Genomic DNA, 15319 nt, shown 5'->3' with positions numbered 1-15319 from the left:
AGATTTTAGCCTGTTGATGAGTGATAAGTCTTGGTGTATAGGGAGTTCTGGATTGTGTACGATCTTCCTATATATTCTTGAGGTCGCCATGGAGCGCCTTATATCAGGAGGTTCTATGTTGGCAAGGACTGGGAACCAGTCATATGGGGTAGCCCTAAGTGTGCCTGAGATAATTCTCATCGTCTCTTTCAATTGGGTGTCTACTTTATTTACATGCGCACTTTTCGCCCAGACTGGTGAACAATATTCAGCCACGCTGTACACGAGGGCTAATTCTGACGTCCTTAGTGTATTAGCTCCGCACCCCCATGATGTTCCGGCCAGTTTAGACATAATGGCATTTCGAGACTTTAATTTCTGTTTGGTGTCTTCCAGATGGGAGCTAAACGTTAGTGTACGGTCTAATTTTACTCCCAGATATTTGGGCTTATCTTCATGTCTGATATGCCGGTCATTCAGGGAAAGCTGTAGTTTCCTGCTTGAAGCTCTGTTATTAAGGTGCATTATGGTACTGGTCGTTTTATTGGGGTTGGGACGCAAATACCACTTAAGGTAGTAGGTGTTCAGCGCTTCAAGGTCCGCATTCAATGTTTTTTCAATATCTTCGAAATTTTTGCTTTGGTGGGCGATGGCCAGATCATCCGCATACGCAAATTTACGCGACCTGGTGCTCAGCATATCAGATATGTATAAATTAAAAAGGGTTGGCGCCAGGGCTGACCCCTGCGGCAGGCCATTGTTTATGACCATGCTTTTGCTGCTCTTTCCATGGAGATAGACCTTGATCTTCCTGCCTGTCAGCATATATTTTAGTAATGTGTATGTCTGATTACATTTGATAATTCGAGTAAGCTTGAGCAGTAGTCCTTCAGTCCAGACAGTGTCATAGGCTGATGTAAGATCTATTAATACCAGGCCCGTTTTCAGCTTGTTCTGATAGCCTTTCTCTATATATGTTGTAAGGGACAAGACTTGTTCACAGCAGTTCCTTCCCACACGGAACCCTGCTTGATAGTCCGGGAGGTTCACCTCAATGTATGGTGCTAGTCTCGCCAGTAATATTCTCTCAAATAGTTTGTAAGAGGTACAAAGCAGTGAGATCGGTCTGTAGTTCTTTGGATTATCTCCATCCTTCCCTGGTTTCAGTACCGCTATTACCTTAGCTTCTTTCCATAACTTCGGGAGTGCACCTGATTTAATGCATTCTATGAAGAGCTTGGCTATCCATTTCCTCCCAATGGGTCCCAGCTCCCTCAGAAATTCTGGGAGTATTTCGTCGGGTCCGGCTGCTTTCACTGTTTTCATTAGTGTTAGGGCCTGGGTAATCTCCTCGACGTCTACTGCTTTGACAATATCTAGATTAGTTGGATTATTGGCTAATTCCTTGGTTAGGTTCCTGGAGATCCTTTTCTTCTCCTCAGTCTTCAGGCGTATTTTGGAGGTCTGTTTCATGGCAGTCGCTATTTCGGGTGGGCCCACACCCGCGGCCGATCTTCGTGGTGTTGTGGCACCACCCAGTTTCCGTAGTAGACCCCAGCTCTTCCTGCTAGAATGGGTAAAGTCCAGATTCTCCATTGCCATCTTCCACCTGTTCCTACGTTCCTCGTTCATAGTGTTGATCAGTCGTTCTGCAGTCTCGTCCTCCCCACTCCTCTCATACTGCTCTAACAATGACTCGCACTCCTCTGACCAGCAAGGAATGTATTCCCTCCGGGCCCCTCGGGGGATAGTCTTTTGGGCCCCTTTATATATCAGGTTTACAAACCTTTGGTAGTTCTCTGGACTTGGTGGTATTCGATTTATTGTCTTGTCAATAAAATATTTATATTTCCCCCAGTCTGCTTTTCTCAGATTCCACCGTGGAATCGGGGGGCTATTTATGATCGGGATGGAAAGGCCGATCTCCACAATAATCGGGAGGTGTTGGCTCCATGGGAAAGCTTTGATGACTCTTCTTGTAGCTTGCATTGGTACGCCCGTTGCGCCGCGTGTGACAAAGGTCAGGTCAGGTGTCGTCTTTGTGCCCCATACTTTTGAATTGAAGGACGCTCTGTCCTTGGGATCAAACAGGAGGTGTAGGTCCGGTTGTCAGCCCAGTCACTTAGTCCAACGCCTTCCGGAGTAGATCTCTGATATCCCCATCTGGTGTGCTGGGAATTAAAGTCGCCGGCATAGATTGCTGGATGATTAGCCTGCGGTAGGATTCCTATAGGCCATTGCTGCGAAGGTGGTTTGTAGACATTGTACATTGTCATCTCTCCCAGTTTAATGCCTATTGCGTGTGGAACCGATTCCACATTGTTCTCGAGGTTTCCTAGAAGCTCATTTTTCACCAGGGTCGCCATACCATGTTTGTCGTGTCCTGAGTATCCCACATTGGTGAATCCTGGTATGCATAATCGTTCGATGTTTTCATCCGTCAGGTGTGTCTCCTGCAAGAGTACGACACTTACTCTTTCTCTTGTTACAATTTTTTCAAGGATTTCTCCTTTCGTCCTTGTGTAGCCTTCTATATTGAAGTGGCACACTCTCACCATCTTCGTGGAGTAATTCCGCTTCTGAAGTTTGCCTTCTTGTGGGCCGGGAGGCATTTGAGCGTCCGCTCGCCGGAATTGTGTAGACTTTTTGCCGTTGCATTTTACTGCAGCGTTGCCCGGGGAGCACCATCTTGGAGGTTGTCTACACGTCGCTCCCCGTAAGGATCGTAAACATTGGACGACTTAACAGTGGAAAAACGTTGTGTGGAGTGACGAATCACGTACACAATGTGGCGATCCGATGGCAGGGTGTGGGTATGACGAATGCCCGGTGAACGTCATCCTGTTGGTGGTCTTCCCTGCAATATTTTCCCTTCGGCTGTGCCTTGAATGATCTTCATTTCCAGTTAATCCTCCTGTCGATGAGTTATGTGAATAAAGAACCGCAGGATTCGCTGGAATCAAGTACTGGACAACTTATTCTCCCCTCTCCTCCCCCCCCCCCCCTTCTGGGTTCATGAAGGATCGATTTGTTGGTCCTTTCGTCCATCCATGACATTGTCAGCAACCTGCTATATGTCCACATCTCAAAAGCACCAATTCTTTTGCGATCCTCTTAAGGTATTGCCCATAACTCAGGAGATCCATATCAAGGAGAACTGGAAACACCAGAGATTTCAGCACTCTCAATCTAGTATGTCTGGTTAGTGCGCGGTCTTTCCACATCAATGCCAGCTTTGATGCAGCATCCCTACCCAGAACAATCCTATGTCAATATTTCCTGTATAAGACCACCCTTTTTCTAAACCACCGAGCCCAGGTAGACACAGTGATGAACTTCTTATATTTTGATAATACATCATTAGCTGGTAGTGACTCACCTCTACCAATTATCGTAATCTTGGCCTTTTGAGCATTAACTGACAATCCAAGTTTCTCGTTTTCTCCTTTTTAACTCCACCCAATAGTTCCTTCATTTCCACATGCGATTCTGCGCACTGTGTGGTGTCATCAGCAAATATTAAATTACTGATTTTTCGTCCTCCAATTCGGACCCCACCAGTCCAGCCATGAAGACCTTTTCTCATACCATGTTCTCTGTAGATATTAAATGGAAACGATAGAATGCACGGGTGTCTAACTCCTTTACATAGTTCAAAACGGCTTGAAATAGCTTTAACTAGTCTGATTATTGCGTTATCATCAGAGTAGAGGTTTATGATAATGGTAATAACACGATCAGGAATGTCCATTTCTGCTAGCACGCTCCACAGTTCTTTCCATCGAACACAGTCAAAAGCTTCGTTGTAGTCCAAGAGACAAAGAACTAATGGGTGTTGAATGCCCTACATTTTTCAGTTATCTGTCTGACATTGAGACTCTGCTCTCGTGTTCCTTTATTATGCGCAAACGCAGCTTGATCTGGCAGTGTTTCCTTATCTGGGGAAGTTCTGAGACGTTCATGAATGACATTTAGAAGAATCTTGCTGGCATGTGACATTAATGAAATGATTCTTCAGTTTTCACAGCGCTGTGCGTTTTCATTCTTATGAAAGGTAACCATTGTGGACATGGTCCACACCTCTATCCATGTTCTGTTAGTCCATATGCTGTCACATATTTCATGTATGAACTTCAAACCAAAATCTCAAGGTTCTTTTATCATTTCAGCAGTAATAACATCAGATCTAGGTGCTTCGTTGTTTTTCAATTTAATTATAGCTTTTCGGACTTCTTCTTTTAAGATATTCGGTTCTTTCTCTACTGGGGTCTTTGCACAGCGAAGTTTTCCATTTTTATTCATGTACAACTTGTTGCATTACGTTCGCCACTAATCAACAGCTAGTGCTATGTTGGTTTGGAGAATCTTGTTAGTTTCTTTATTTCATTGAATATGTATCTTGTCTCATTGCAGTCTCGGAGTTTCTCAATTCTCTTACGTTTTCATTGGTGTAATTCCTCTTCAATACTTTTCTGCCCTCAATGGTTTCGTCAGTAAGCCAGTTATTTTCTTCTTCACCCTTTCCTATCCTTGACTACTTCCTCAGATGTTTTAACTAGTGTCTTCTTCAGCAGATTCCATTTCTCTGCAGATATCATGTTATCCTACTGATAGGTCGGGAATGTTTCTTGGACTCCATTCCCAAAAATTTGATTTGATTTTCAGCTTTTTTCTCTAAACTTTTTGCTTTTGGAGGTATCCCTTTATATTTCGACAGTTTAATTCTCAGTTCAAGACGCAGAATCACAGTCAGCACCAGGATGAGTCCTATTTTTTAAACTGACGATCTCCGTCTTAAGCCAATCAAATAATAGTCAGTCTCATTTTGGTGTGTTCTACCTGGTGAGGCCCCGGTACATAGTCTTCGTGGATGGTGATGGAAGCAGGTATTCGATGTAACAAACTTATTTTCCTGGTAGAACTGAACTCGTCGATATCAATGGTCATTTCTTTATCTAAAACTATGATAGCCAAGTACTTCATTCGATGAGTCTCACTTCCCTATCTTAGCATTAAAATGTCCTTGCAGTATGGCAACTTCGCTTTTGGTTATTGACTGTAGGTATTAAAAAGAGACTCATAAAATTCTTCTAACACTTCATCATCAGCTGTTGAAATCAGTGCATATGCCTGTACTACAATTATCTTGTGAGGTCTAGTGTTGAATTTCACTAATATTATTCTATCTCTGGCAGGCTTGCATTCAATCACTGTGGAATTCCAATACTTGTGTTCTGACAAGGCAACACCATTAATGGATCCAGAATATGATTGAGTAGTGGTTGTAATCCGATGCATGTATGTGCTTGAATGGTGAGAGGTGATTCCAAATGACTGACATCATTTCGAACATATAGCGTAACACTAGAGATCTGAGAAGCTAGTGTACATTTTTTCTTCTTACGACCTCAGTCAGCACAACATCTACTACTACTGTTTGTGTTCCTTCTCAGACATCGCCTATAACTCGGTGCCAAGTTCAGTGATTTTATCCCTAGGCTGCATCGTTGGCTGATAATACGTATTTCTACAATCACCATCACGGTATTTGTCCAGAAAAACCATCCCATTCAGAGGTAATGTTGTACCTGGATTCGTAAAGCAGGTATAGTTTTTAATATGGGTACTTGTGTGCACCTGTAGAAACATGATTGATTGTGAGAGTAACATGCAGTAGTTGCTGGGATCGGTTTTTTCTTTAACATCTCGCCGGTTACGTGTCTCTTTCTAGGACACAGTGGTAGGACTCGAAAGAAGAACTTACGAGAGATGCATGCCCATCGCTGATTTTCGATCAGTATTATTTGGTATGGTAGGCAATCAGTTATTGACGAAGTAATATACGTAGTAATATTGATGAGTGGGTGATATGTTCGCATTTGAGCATCAGGTTTATAAAGTATATGTGTTTGTGGAAAGGAGATGACTATGCCCTGTTGTAGGGAAGGTAAGGATTTGACTTAGAGTACTGTGATAGCGAAAGGGGGGGGGGGAGTATGTCCAGTTATAAGGAAGGTACAGCTATTTCCAGAGCCACTGCCGACAAGAGGGTGTATTTCCGATACTTCGCTCATTCTCGAATGCCGTTCAATTGAGAGCGCGATCGTAACATTTAATTCAACGTATAATGATAAAGATATACGGTTTTCCGAAATGATTCCATGTATGCAAAGTCCATGGTGGTAATGATTCACGTTTGTTGTTAACAGCAGCATCCGTGCGAATGCAAAGGCCTCTTGGATTGTAGGAATGTATATGAGTTAACTTTTCCATTGTCTAGATGACCAGATAGCGAACTAATACTTAGTGTGTGCTGGGCGGCTTTCGTGATCAAGTGGAACTTTGAGAAGATGGTATGATTGCGATGGAGTGATATTCCCTCCCATGTAAATTGTTCGGTTGACTGTTTGTGAACATTTCGCGCGTTTGTTTAGTTGAGACAAGATCGAATGTGGTGTGTGGGAGACACGTTTGCCTGTTCTCTAGACATGGGAAAGACCTTAGTTGATTTCTAAACTATATGGATGATGTGGGATCTGTTACATGATAGACTTCGGTATTCGAGAGTGGAAATATGATATTTAATGTGTTTGTTTCTAGTTACTCAGTGGTCTAGAGCACGCTCCACGTAGATAAAGTTTCGGGTTTGTAGAGAAATAATTTCCAGTGTATATCTTCGGAATTATGTTGCGTGAGCGATAGGGGGGCTACTGCTGTGTGCTTGATATAGAGAATTACGGCGAAAGCGATACAATATTATGGTGAAAATAGGTGTGTTCATGTTATCCCAGAGTCTGGAGATGCCTGTAGAAACGCAAGCAAGCAGGCAGATCCGGACCAGAGAGAGTAGCGGGTTTGTACCGATGGGGAGACGAGTGTGTCTTTGTACATCAATTCTGAGAGTGACTTCGGTTCGCTGATGTAAAAGGGATGATTTTGTATGGTGGGGGATATGAATTGCATGTTTACTAGATCGATACGGTACTCGGTGATATGTTGCCGAGATGGAGATCGGTTTCACGGTCCAATATCCTTGCGAATCTCGTATGTATTTGATCATCTGTAGACAACTTCGCGAGGTTTAGTTGTCGGTGCAATATGGTGATCAGTGTAAAATAGTTAATTACCGTTGAATGTCATGTCTGTAGAATGACAGGAAAGACTGATGTTCTTCCCTATCGGTGTGAGACTGTAGGAGCAATTGTAATGTTTAATTCTAATTATAATGGTAAATATATTCCTGGCTTCGAATGTTCTTCTGAGTATAGTATGTATTTTATGATCTGTAGACAATTTTAAGGGTTTAATTGTAATGCACTTTAGCGATCTGTGCAAAATAATTTTACCTCTGAAACGCCCCGAAAGAATAGGTGGATAATCCTTCGATACCAGCGGCATCAGTAATTCGTCGGGTAAACTCTATAAGAGCTAATCATAATGCTCCATCGTTTCTGCTGGGATATAGGAGCCTCTACATAGCTGTGCGAACATTTGCGTATGCTGAGAGAAGGGGTGGTATAAGGTGATGGGGTTAGGTCCACGAGGAAGACTACATTGGACATTATTGTGCGTTATTTTCGTAAAGAGGTTCTGTTACAGCAAGAATTTCCGTGCATAAAAGCTGACAGAAGACGAAAACTAGCACAAAAGCGCACGTTAAGTATTTCTGAGGGACTATGGAATTTACTAGAGTTAGACTTGGTTATTATTTTAGATAGCAATGTGACTTGAGTACAAGATTGATAACGTTGCTAGATGCGTCTTGCGATGGTATGTAGCTACACGCAGCGAAGCATCAGTCAAACATCAGTTATGGTCCGTTAGAATCGCTAAGGAGAAAGCATATTCTGCTATTCTGGAATGGATTTCTGCAGCGTCTTCGCTGGACCGCAGTTAGAGTGAGGGTAGCGAGGAGCACCCCACACGCGTGGTCCTGCTTGGAGTGCACACTGTAAATAAGCCGGCCCCATTCCAGTCGCATATCAATGGCGCCTACATACAACTTTCGCCTGCATTCGGCTGCAGCTCTCGGCTGTGCTCCCGCCCCATCACATCAGCACATGTGTCTAGGTGAACACATATTTGGGTAGGAATTTCTCAGAAATGGAGTATGAATGAGATCTCGCCGCCCCATGCTTGCGGGACCTGGGCAGAGGCCTGTGCGTGGGTTGACAGCTGAAGGCCACGCCACGTCCTTGAGCTATCTGTGCGCTCTACTTGAGAGGGGTTTGCAGAGGGTGCTTGCGCGCATTGATTGAATTATTTTGCGAGCAAGTCTGTAGGCTGTGCTATGAGTTATTTGGACAGTTTACAAGTACTGAGAGTGTCTAGACATAACTGTGCTGAATTATTTAGGAGGATTTTGAATGTCTGTACTTAAATTATTTGTGTAAATTAGGAGTTTTCAGAATGAGATTTTCACTCTGCAGTGGAGTGTACGCTGGAGTGCTTCTGTAAAGTTTGGAAGGTGGGAGACGAGATACTGGCAGAAGTAAAGCTGTGAGGATGGGGCATGAGTCATGCTTGGGTAGCTCAGATGGTAGAGCACTTGCCCGCGAAAGGCAAAGGTCCCAAGTTCGCGTCTCGGTCTGGCACATAGTTTTAATCTGACAGGAAGTTTCAAATTAGGAGTTGTTTGTGTGTCTGCAGACTGTGTATTGAGAGCGGAAGTATAAGATGGAGAGTGTTTTGCCTCAGTGTGATAAATATATTCGATCTCGAAATAAAATGTTCGATAGTAAATAGTGTGGACTCTTTCCTTACTCTCCCCAGCAGCCTAGCGCTTCCTGAGTAATTTTAGCATAATTGCTGCCCCTACAGACCACAATCTGGGATTAGGTCATAGGAGGGATGACAGTACGATCTGATGGCAGTAATGTCTACTATGTCAGTTGGACAGTAAATCTCGTGGTGGAGACTTGTGTTCAGATCTGTTTTCCTGCCATTTCGCCCCACCATCTTGGATGACATCATGCGCTTTGCACTTTAGTACAGGTTAGTGCACGTTAGTGCATGTTAGTAAACGTTAGCCCACCTACGTGGGGCGGTAAGGGGAGTTGTGCTGGGTTGAGGATCGTGGTGGAGAATTTAACTATTAGATTCCAAATCTGGGTGGGTGTGGCATTGGTGAAAATTTATTCCAAGTCCTAGGTTCTATGAAGTCTAATCACGTGACTAATGGAGTAGTCGATAGGAGTGCAGTATTCTAGGGGTGGAGGGTGCTAGGCCATGAATGAATCTGATAGTGGGAAAATGCGGAACTTCTCATTTGATCATTGACTATTGAAATTGTACATTGATTTATTGAATATGATTAAAATTGAAATGGAATTAAGTACTTAGGTAATTGATGAGCGATGTTGGTGTCACTTTAGTTAGCAAATTTACAGAATACTATGTCTGGCACGAGTATAAAGGTGCGGGCTTCAGGCTGTGATGTAATTGATCGCATGCGGGCCGCTGATGCGGCGCGTGTCCGGTTATAACGCGCGCGCGAGAGAGAGCAGATGATCTTATGTCATCACTCGACTTCACATTAGCGCCATCTGGTGGTCACGATATGAACTGAGTCACATGGGCTCTGGAGCTCGCGGTGAACACAGTGGGTGCCGTTATCTTGGCTAGCAGTACTTGCGTCATGATCTGACGGCAGTAGAGTACCCTCTGGTGGCACTGATATGAACTAAGACAGTTGAAGTCCAGACCCAATGGAGAACACACCTGCTTGAAATTCGTTAAATAATAAAGACATGTCCTTATTTCCCGCCATTTTCTTTGCTTAGTAGAAATAACCAGGGTGTGGTGCATTATCATGCTGGGGAGGGGGACGTGGCACTTTCCCACCAAAATTCAAACTTCTCGCCAAAATCCGCCATCTTGATTGACGTTACAGCCACCACCTTGGATGACGTCATCGCCGCCATCTCGGATAAAGGTACTTTGGAATGAGGCCCACCTTGTTCCAATAATGACGTCCTGGCTGCACAAATAGAGTTATTCAACATGGTGGCGTTGCTGTCAGGGCTCCTCAGAACCATAATCCGTAGGTAGCAGTAGTAGCCCTTTGGCAGCCTGAGCGAAGCATGTCAACGACAGTTCGTGTCTCTCTGTATCTCCTCCACGTCTGAATAACATCGCTTTGGTTCACTCCGAGGCGCCTGGGCACTTCCCTTGTTAAGAGCTCTTCCCTGGCACGAAGTAACAATGCGGACGCGATCAAACCGCGGTATTGACCGTCTAGGCATGGTTCAACTACAGACAACATGAGCTATGTACCTCCTTCCTGGTGGAATGACTGGAACTGATCAGCCGTCGGACTCCCTGCCTCATGCATGGTTGTTTACATCTTTGGGCGGATTTAGTGACATCTCTGAAAAGTCAAAGGGACTGTGTCTGTGATACAATATCCACAGTCATCTTCAGGAGTTGTGGGAACTGGGGTGATGCAAAACTTTTATTGATTGTGTATGTTAGGCAGACAGAGAATAAATTGGACTCCAGAGCAATGAGCAGCATTACAGCAGTTGGTAAAAGGAGCCTAGCAGCCTCTAACTTTTTTTTTTTTTTTTTTTTGCAGATTGATCACAAAACAGGTGGAGTGCAATAGAGACCCGTACGTAATCTACACTACAGTACAACACTTCAGAGGCTCCATGGAAGGCAAGCGTTTCACTATCTACATGGTCCATGCTCCTTTAATGGTTTTCTTTACATAGCACATGGCTTGCCTAGACAATATTGACAGGTGGAGTACATCTCTCAGTTCACCACAGACATGAGACACATCAGCCGCAATAAAAAACATTGCAGCTGTCTTGTTCTCACTCACGCATAGTGGGGCAACAACAGAATGACAGCGATTACACTTGCTGTTTGTACAGCACATGTCCAGCCTCAACCTTTTGCATGTTTACACGCCAAAATTATAAACTTCGTATTGGCGCGACACATTCCACAACCTGTAGTGTGTGGTGCATGTATACTGAAAAAGAGCTGGGGTCAGATATTTGAGGCTTACCATAACTTAGCATATTCGGGAGTGAGAGCTACTATCAGGTTCCTCACAAAGAAGGTGATCTGGCTGGGCATCAAAAAAATTGGTGAAACTAGGGTCAATCAAGCGATAGATGTCAATCCAAAATTGACAGGCATATATCAGTAACATTGGGCACCATCAACATGCCAAAGCACGTTTCACGCATGTTCGTTTCGACCTCGAGTGACCATTGCTCAGCTCTGGACAGTATAATTATTTGTTAATAGTGATTGGTTTGCTCACTGGCTGGAAGCCATACTCATCACAGAGAAGACACAGAAACAGTGGCAAGAGCTTTTGTCAGTGGCTGGATCATGAGATCCAGCCTGAGACGATAACAACAAATCATGGAAGCATTTCGAGTCATTACTGTTCCGGGGAGCTTCTACACCTATGTGGCTGCTCACATATTAGAACCACTAGTTGCCATCCCTTAAACAACTGGGTGGTAGAAAGGTTCCACAGAACTTTGAAGGCAGCTATAATGTGCAGGGGAGAGCAATGGACTTTAAAGTGGACGTGGACTGCTCTGTAGCACGACTGGTATATGGAGAACAACCAAGACTTCCGACTCAGCTTATTTTCTACAAATCAAGACACCACCTAAATGAAGAAACCACAACGAACTTCAGCCAACATCTATGGAGAATAATGGCTGGAATTCAGCCAACAGCACCAAAAATACAGAGAAATAAATCAGTCTTCGCTCACAAGGATCCGTTGACAACGACAGCTTTCTGTCTGAGGGATGACAGTAAATGGTTAACTCTTGGCCTCTCGACCTCACAAAGTTCTCCAACGATCCGTCAACACATTCAAATTAGGGTGGAATGACAAGGAGAAGATAGTTTCCATAGAACGCATCAAGAGGACACGATGGTCCACTGGCTATCGTTCACAGCGTTTGCGTACACGGCGTGAGGAGGGGAGTTGGGTTGGGGGAAGGGGGGCGAGGGAGGGAAGAATTCCTATCCGCCTCCCAGGCTGGCAGCCACAGAAGATCTGGAGGACGCTCCGGCTTCTACTCAGATCTATCACCGGAAACAGACACCATCGACACCGCGACAAGTGATTGTCCCAAGGGCTAGAAGAACTGTGAAACACCAGTCAACTGTCATCCCTGGTGCTCTAGCGCTTTTACGCCCACTTCTCTTTGTGACATGCTTTCATAGGTTATAAGATACTCTGTATAGGTGTCTACTAACCTTACAAGCAAAAAATCCTACAGGTACAAATATATGTGAACATTCCTTCCGCTGTCCACTTCACTGCAATCTAGAAAATTGATGTAGAAACAGAACAGCTTGATAAACTTTCGCCACTACAGAATTGCTTGTTGGCTACTTTATTAATTGATGCTGTCGAATCGTTCGACGACTGGTGCGACAGGAAATTAGAGAATTACAGTTGTTTCGTTCCTGATGTGGAATATCACTTACGTCTAATTTTCTTTCTGACAGTAAAATGTCATTATTATAGTTTAAAGAAAGATAATTAAAAGAAATGGGATCGATACGTGCTTGGCTTTGACATTCGCTGTTATACTTACATGAGGAGGGTTACATTAATTAACAAAAATATCATTGTAAATTATATATCATATGCTATCAATTGCCTTATGACCTAAGCAACATACTCTGCACATAAAACGTGTGGCATCTATATACTGCATTCAGGCAGAACTCTCGATAGGCTACAATCTACAATCGATTATGCTCGACGCTAGAAATATTTGTTTAGGAATGGCTGGTGGCGGAGATATTGAAATTGACTATGACGGCGAAGACAGTAAAGACACCTTTAGGGTGAAAGTAATATGTTTAGGCGACAGTGCCGTGGGAAAATCAAAGTAAATCTTTTAAAATAATCACTTATTTAATTAAATAGTTGGAATAGCTTGTTGTTATGTTGATTCTTCTACAGGTTGGTTGAGAGATTTTTGTTGGACAAGTATAAACCGCATCAGCTCTCAACATACGCACTGACGCTGTTTCGTTATGAAACGAACGTAAACGAAGAGTCTGTTACAGTAGGTGAGAACAGTTTGAGTTTTGTTGTGAAACAGTTTAGCAAACAAACAACGATCACCGATTTTGCCGAAAAATAATCTTTTTTTCCAAATTTTCAGACTTCTGGGACACCGCTGGTCAAGAAATGTTTCAGTCGTTACATCCATCATACTACCATCAAGCACATGCGTGTATTATGGTATTTGATGCAACAAGAAAAATAACATACAAAAATCTGGGTAAATGGTATGAGGAATTACGCTACTACCGGCCACAAATACCCGTACTTTGTGCAGCAAATAAGATCGACGGTACGATTCATACATTACAGATTATAATTTTGTTGTCGTTGTAAGCTACCCATTTACACAAAGAAACAATTCTTTCAGCCAATATGGAAGTTACCCAGAGGTCGTTTGCTTTCTCTCAGAAAAATAACTTGCCATTGTACTATGTGTCTGCTTCAGACGGGACCAATGTTGTGAAGGTAATTAAAGTTCATTAGCCCTTGTTCTTCTGTTGATTTGCCTTTACACAATGTCTGACTCCTTTCCAGCTTTTCCGTGATGCCATACATGGAGCTGTGCAGTACAAGAAGAACCCAACAGACATCTCTGATCAAATACTGGAAGAGCTTGAAAGGCTGTGAATGTAATACTGTAAGGAATCGTTTGTTGTACTGCTGTTGAACTAAATTTGGAACATATTAAATTTGCATCAGGGTAATTAAATTTTATTCTTCAATTGTGCACCCCCCCCCCCCCCCCCCACAGTTCAGCAGACATTCAGTTCATAATTCAGATAGAATGCAGTTCTTTGCTCGATTTACAAGTAATGTTGGCATGTTGTGGTTCCCATCTCTAAGGAGAGACCAGTGTACTTAGGGCTACCTTTTATGACATATTACAAAAAAGTAAATTGCTGAAGTTTTGAGTGTTAAAAATACACCTTAATCTACAATGGAAGCACTACCGATATTAATTTCAAACGTTCTTCATAGCTGATATGGTACTGCATTGTTGACTCCTACAGTTTTTCATGTGACCCTAGTTTCAGAGTGGTTTTTTACTAGGTGCCACGCTAACATGCAATTTTTATTCAGTTATGGCAATTCACTTAAATAAAGGGATTATGAAATGCCTGCATATTTCTGCATAGAAAGGGAAAGCAAATGTAACACACTTCTTGAACACCTACATGAAACTGGTGTATTTAATGATACTAAAAAAAGAAACATAGGTCTAATTTAATCAAAGTGGTACCTAATCGATATTGTTTACAAACTGCATTTTTCAACAGTTGTGAAGCTCATGGAATAAATAATGCAGTTTAAGGTATTTGATTCACTTTTACTGCATAATGATAAAAGCAACTCTCCCCCAACCAGTGTTGCTAAACACAACACCCCCACCCTCTTTCTTTGTTAAGCTTCTTGTTTAGGAAGTTCAATGAAAGTGTGCTAGTTACAGTGATCTGTAGGCACTGAATCAGTGTTTTGACTGCCTTCTTCATAAATTTACCGTTTCTCTTTAGCAACATTCATAGCTTTTTCCTGTTGGCAATGTTCTGTTTCCCACCTGCTTTGTCAACGTATTTCGCACATGTGTCATAATTCTGCATCTGCTTGTGGGGTGCCCTCGATTAATCTTTGAAGAGGTATACACTTGTTTAGGGGTAGGGGATATAGGCCTAGTTCTTCGTTGGCAGATGCAGTGAGTTGTTGAAAAGGATAACTAATCTTATGATTAATTGGAAGTAGCAATAGGACAGTTTTAATTGAAGAAAGAACATTCTTTTAAACCACTGGCTTCTCATTTTTATAAACACACAATATTTATATCCCTGGCACATTGTTGACAAGTGGCTCTAGATGATATGTCTGCTTGTGCCTGTATGTGTGGATGGATATGTGTGTGTGTGCGAGTGTATACCTGTCCTTTTTTCCCCCTAAGGTAAGTCTTTCCGCTCCCGGGATTGGAATGACTCCTTACCCTCTCCCTTAAAACCCACATCCTTTCGTCTTTCCCTCTCCTTCCCTCTTTCCTGATGAGGCAACAGTTTGTTGCGAAAGCTTGAATTTTGTGTGTATATTTGTGTTTGTTTGTGTGTCTATCGACCTGCCAGCGCTTTTGTTTGGTAAGTCTCATCATCTTTCTTTTTTGATAATGTTTACAGTAATTTATAAAAGCTGAACATCTTTCAGCAGCAGCATTTATTATTTTTTTTAAATAATACCTCCTTACTAGCTGCTAGAATCATTCCATGTTTGCTCAGTTTGTTGCAGGGTCGCCAACTG

The 15319-nt window shown here is 42.8% G+C and overlaps 1 protein-coding gene across 2 annotated transcripts in view; it reads left to right on the top strand.

Annotated features, from left to right (window-relative positions):
- Positions 1-13775, top strand: part of LOC126204422 (rab-like protein 2A) — a 188110-nt gene extending 174335 nt beyond the window's left edge. The window contains exons 1-5 of one of the 2 annotated variants that reach the window (XM_049938809.1): positions 12630-12863; positions 12938-13047; positions 13143-13334; positions 13413-13510; positions 13580-13775. In XM_049938809.1, coding sequence (XP_049794766.1) covers positions 12727-12863; positions 12938-13047; positions 13143-13334; positions 13413-13510; positions 13580-13672 — 630 coding nt within the window. In that variant the 5' untranslated portion in view covers positions 12630-12726 and the 3' untranslated portion in view covers positions 13673-13775. Of the gene's footprint in view, positions 1-12629; positions 12864-12937; positions 13048-13142; positions 13335-13412; positions 13511-13579 lie in introns of those variants that run through there. The other variant, XM_049938810.1, reaches the window with a different exon arrangement.
- Positions 13776-15319: the final 1544 nt, after the last annotated feature.

Source organism: Schistocerca nitens, chromosome 9, assembly GCF_023898315.1.
Source record: "Schistocerca nitens isolate TAMUIC-IGC-003100 chromosome 9, iqSchNite1.1, whole genome shotgun sequence".
In the NCBI taxonomy this organism is placed as follows: Eukaryota; Metazoa; Arthropoda; class Insecta; order Orthoptera; family Acrididae; genus Schistocerca; species Schistocerca nitens.
This window is presented reverse-complemented; position numbering and strand designations above follow the sequence as displayed.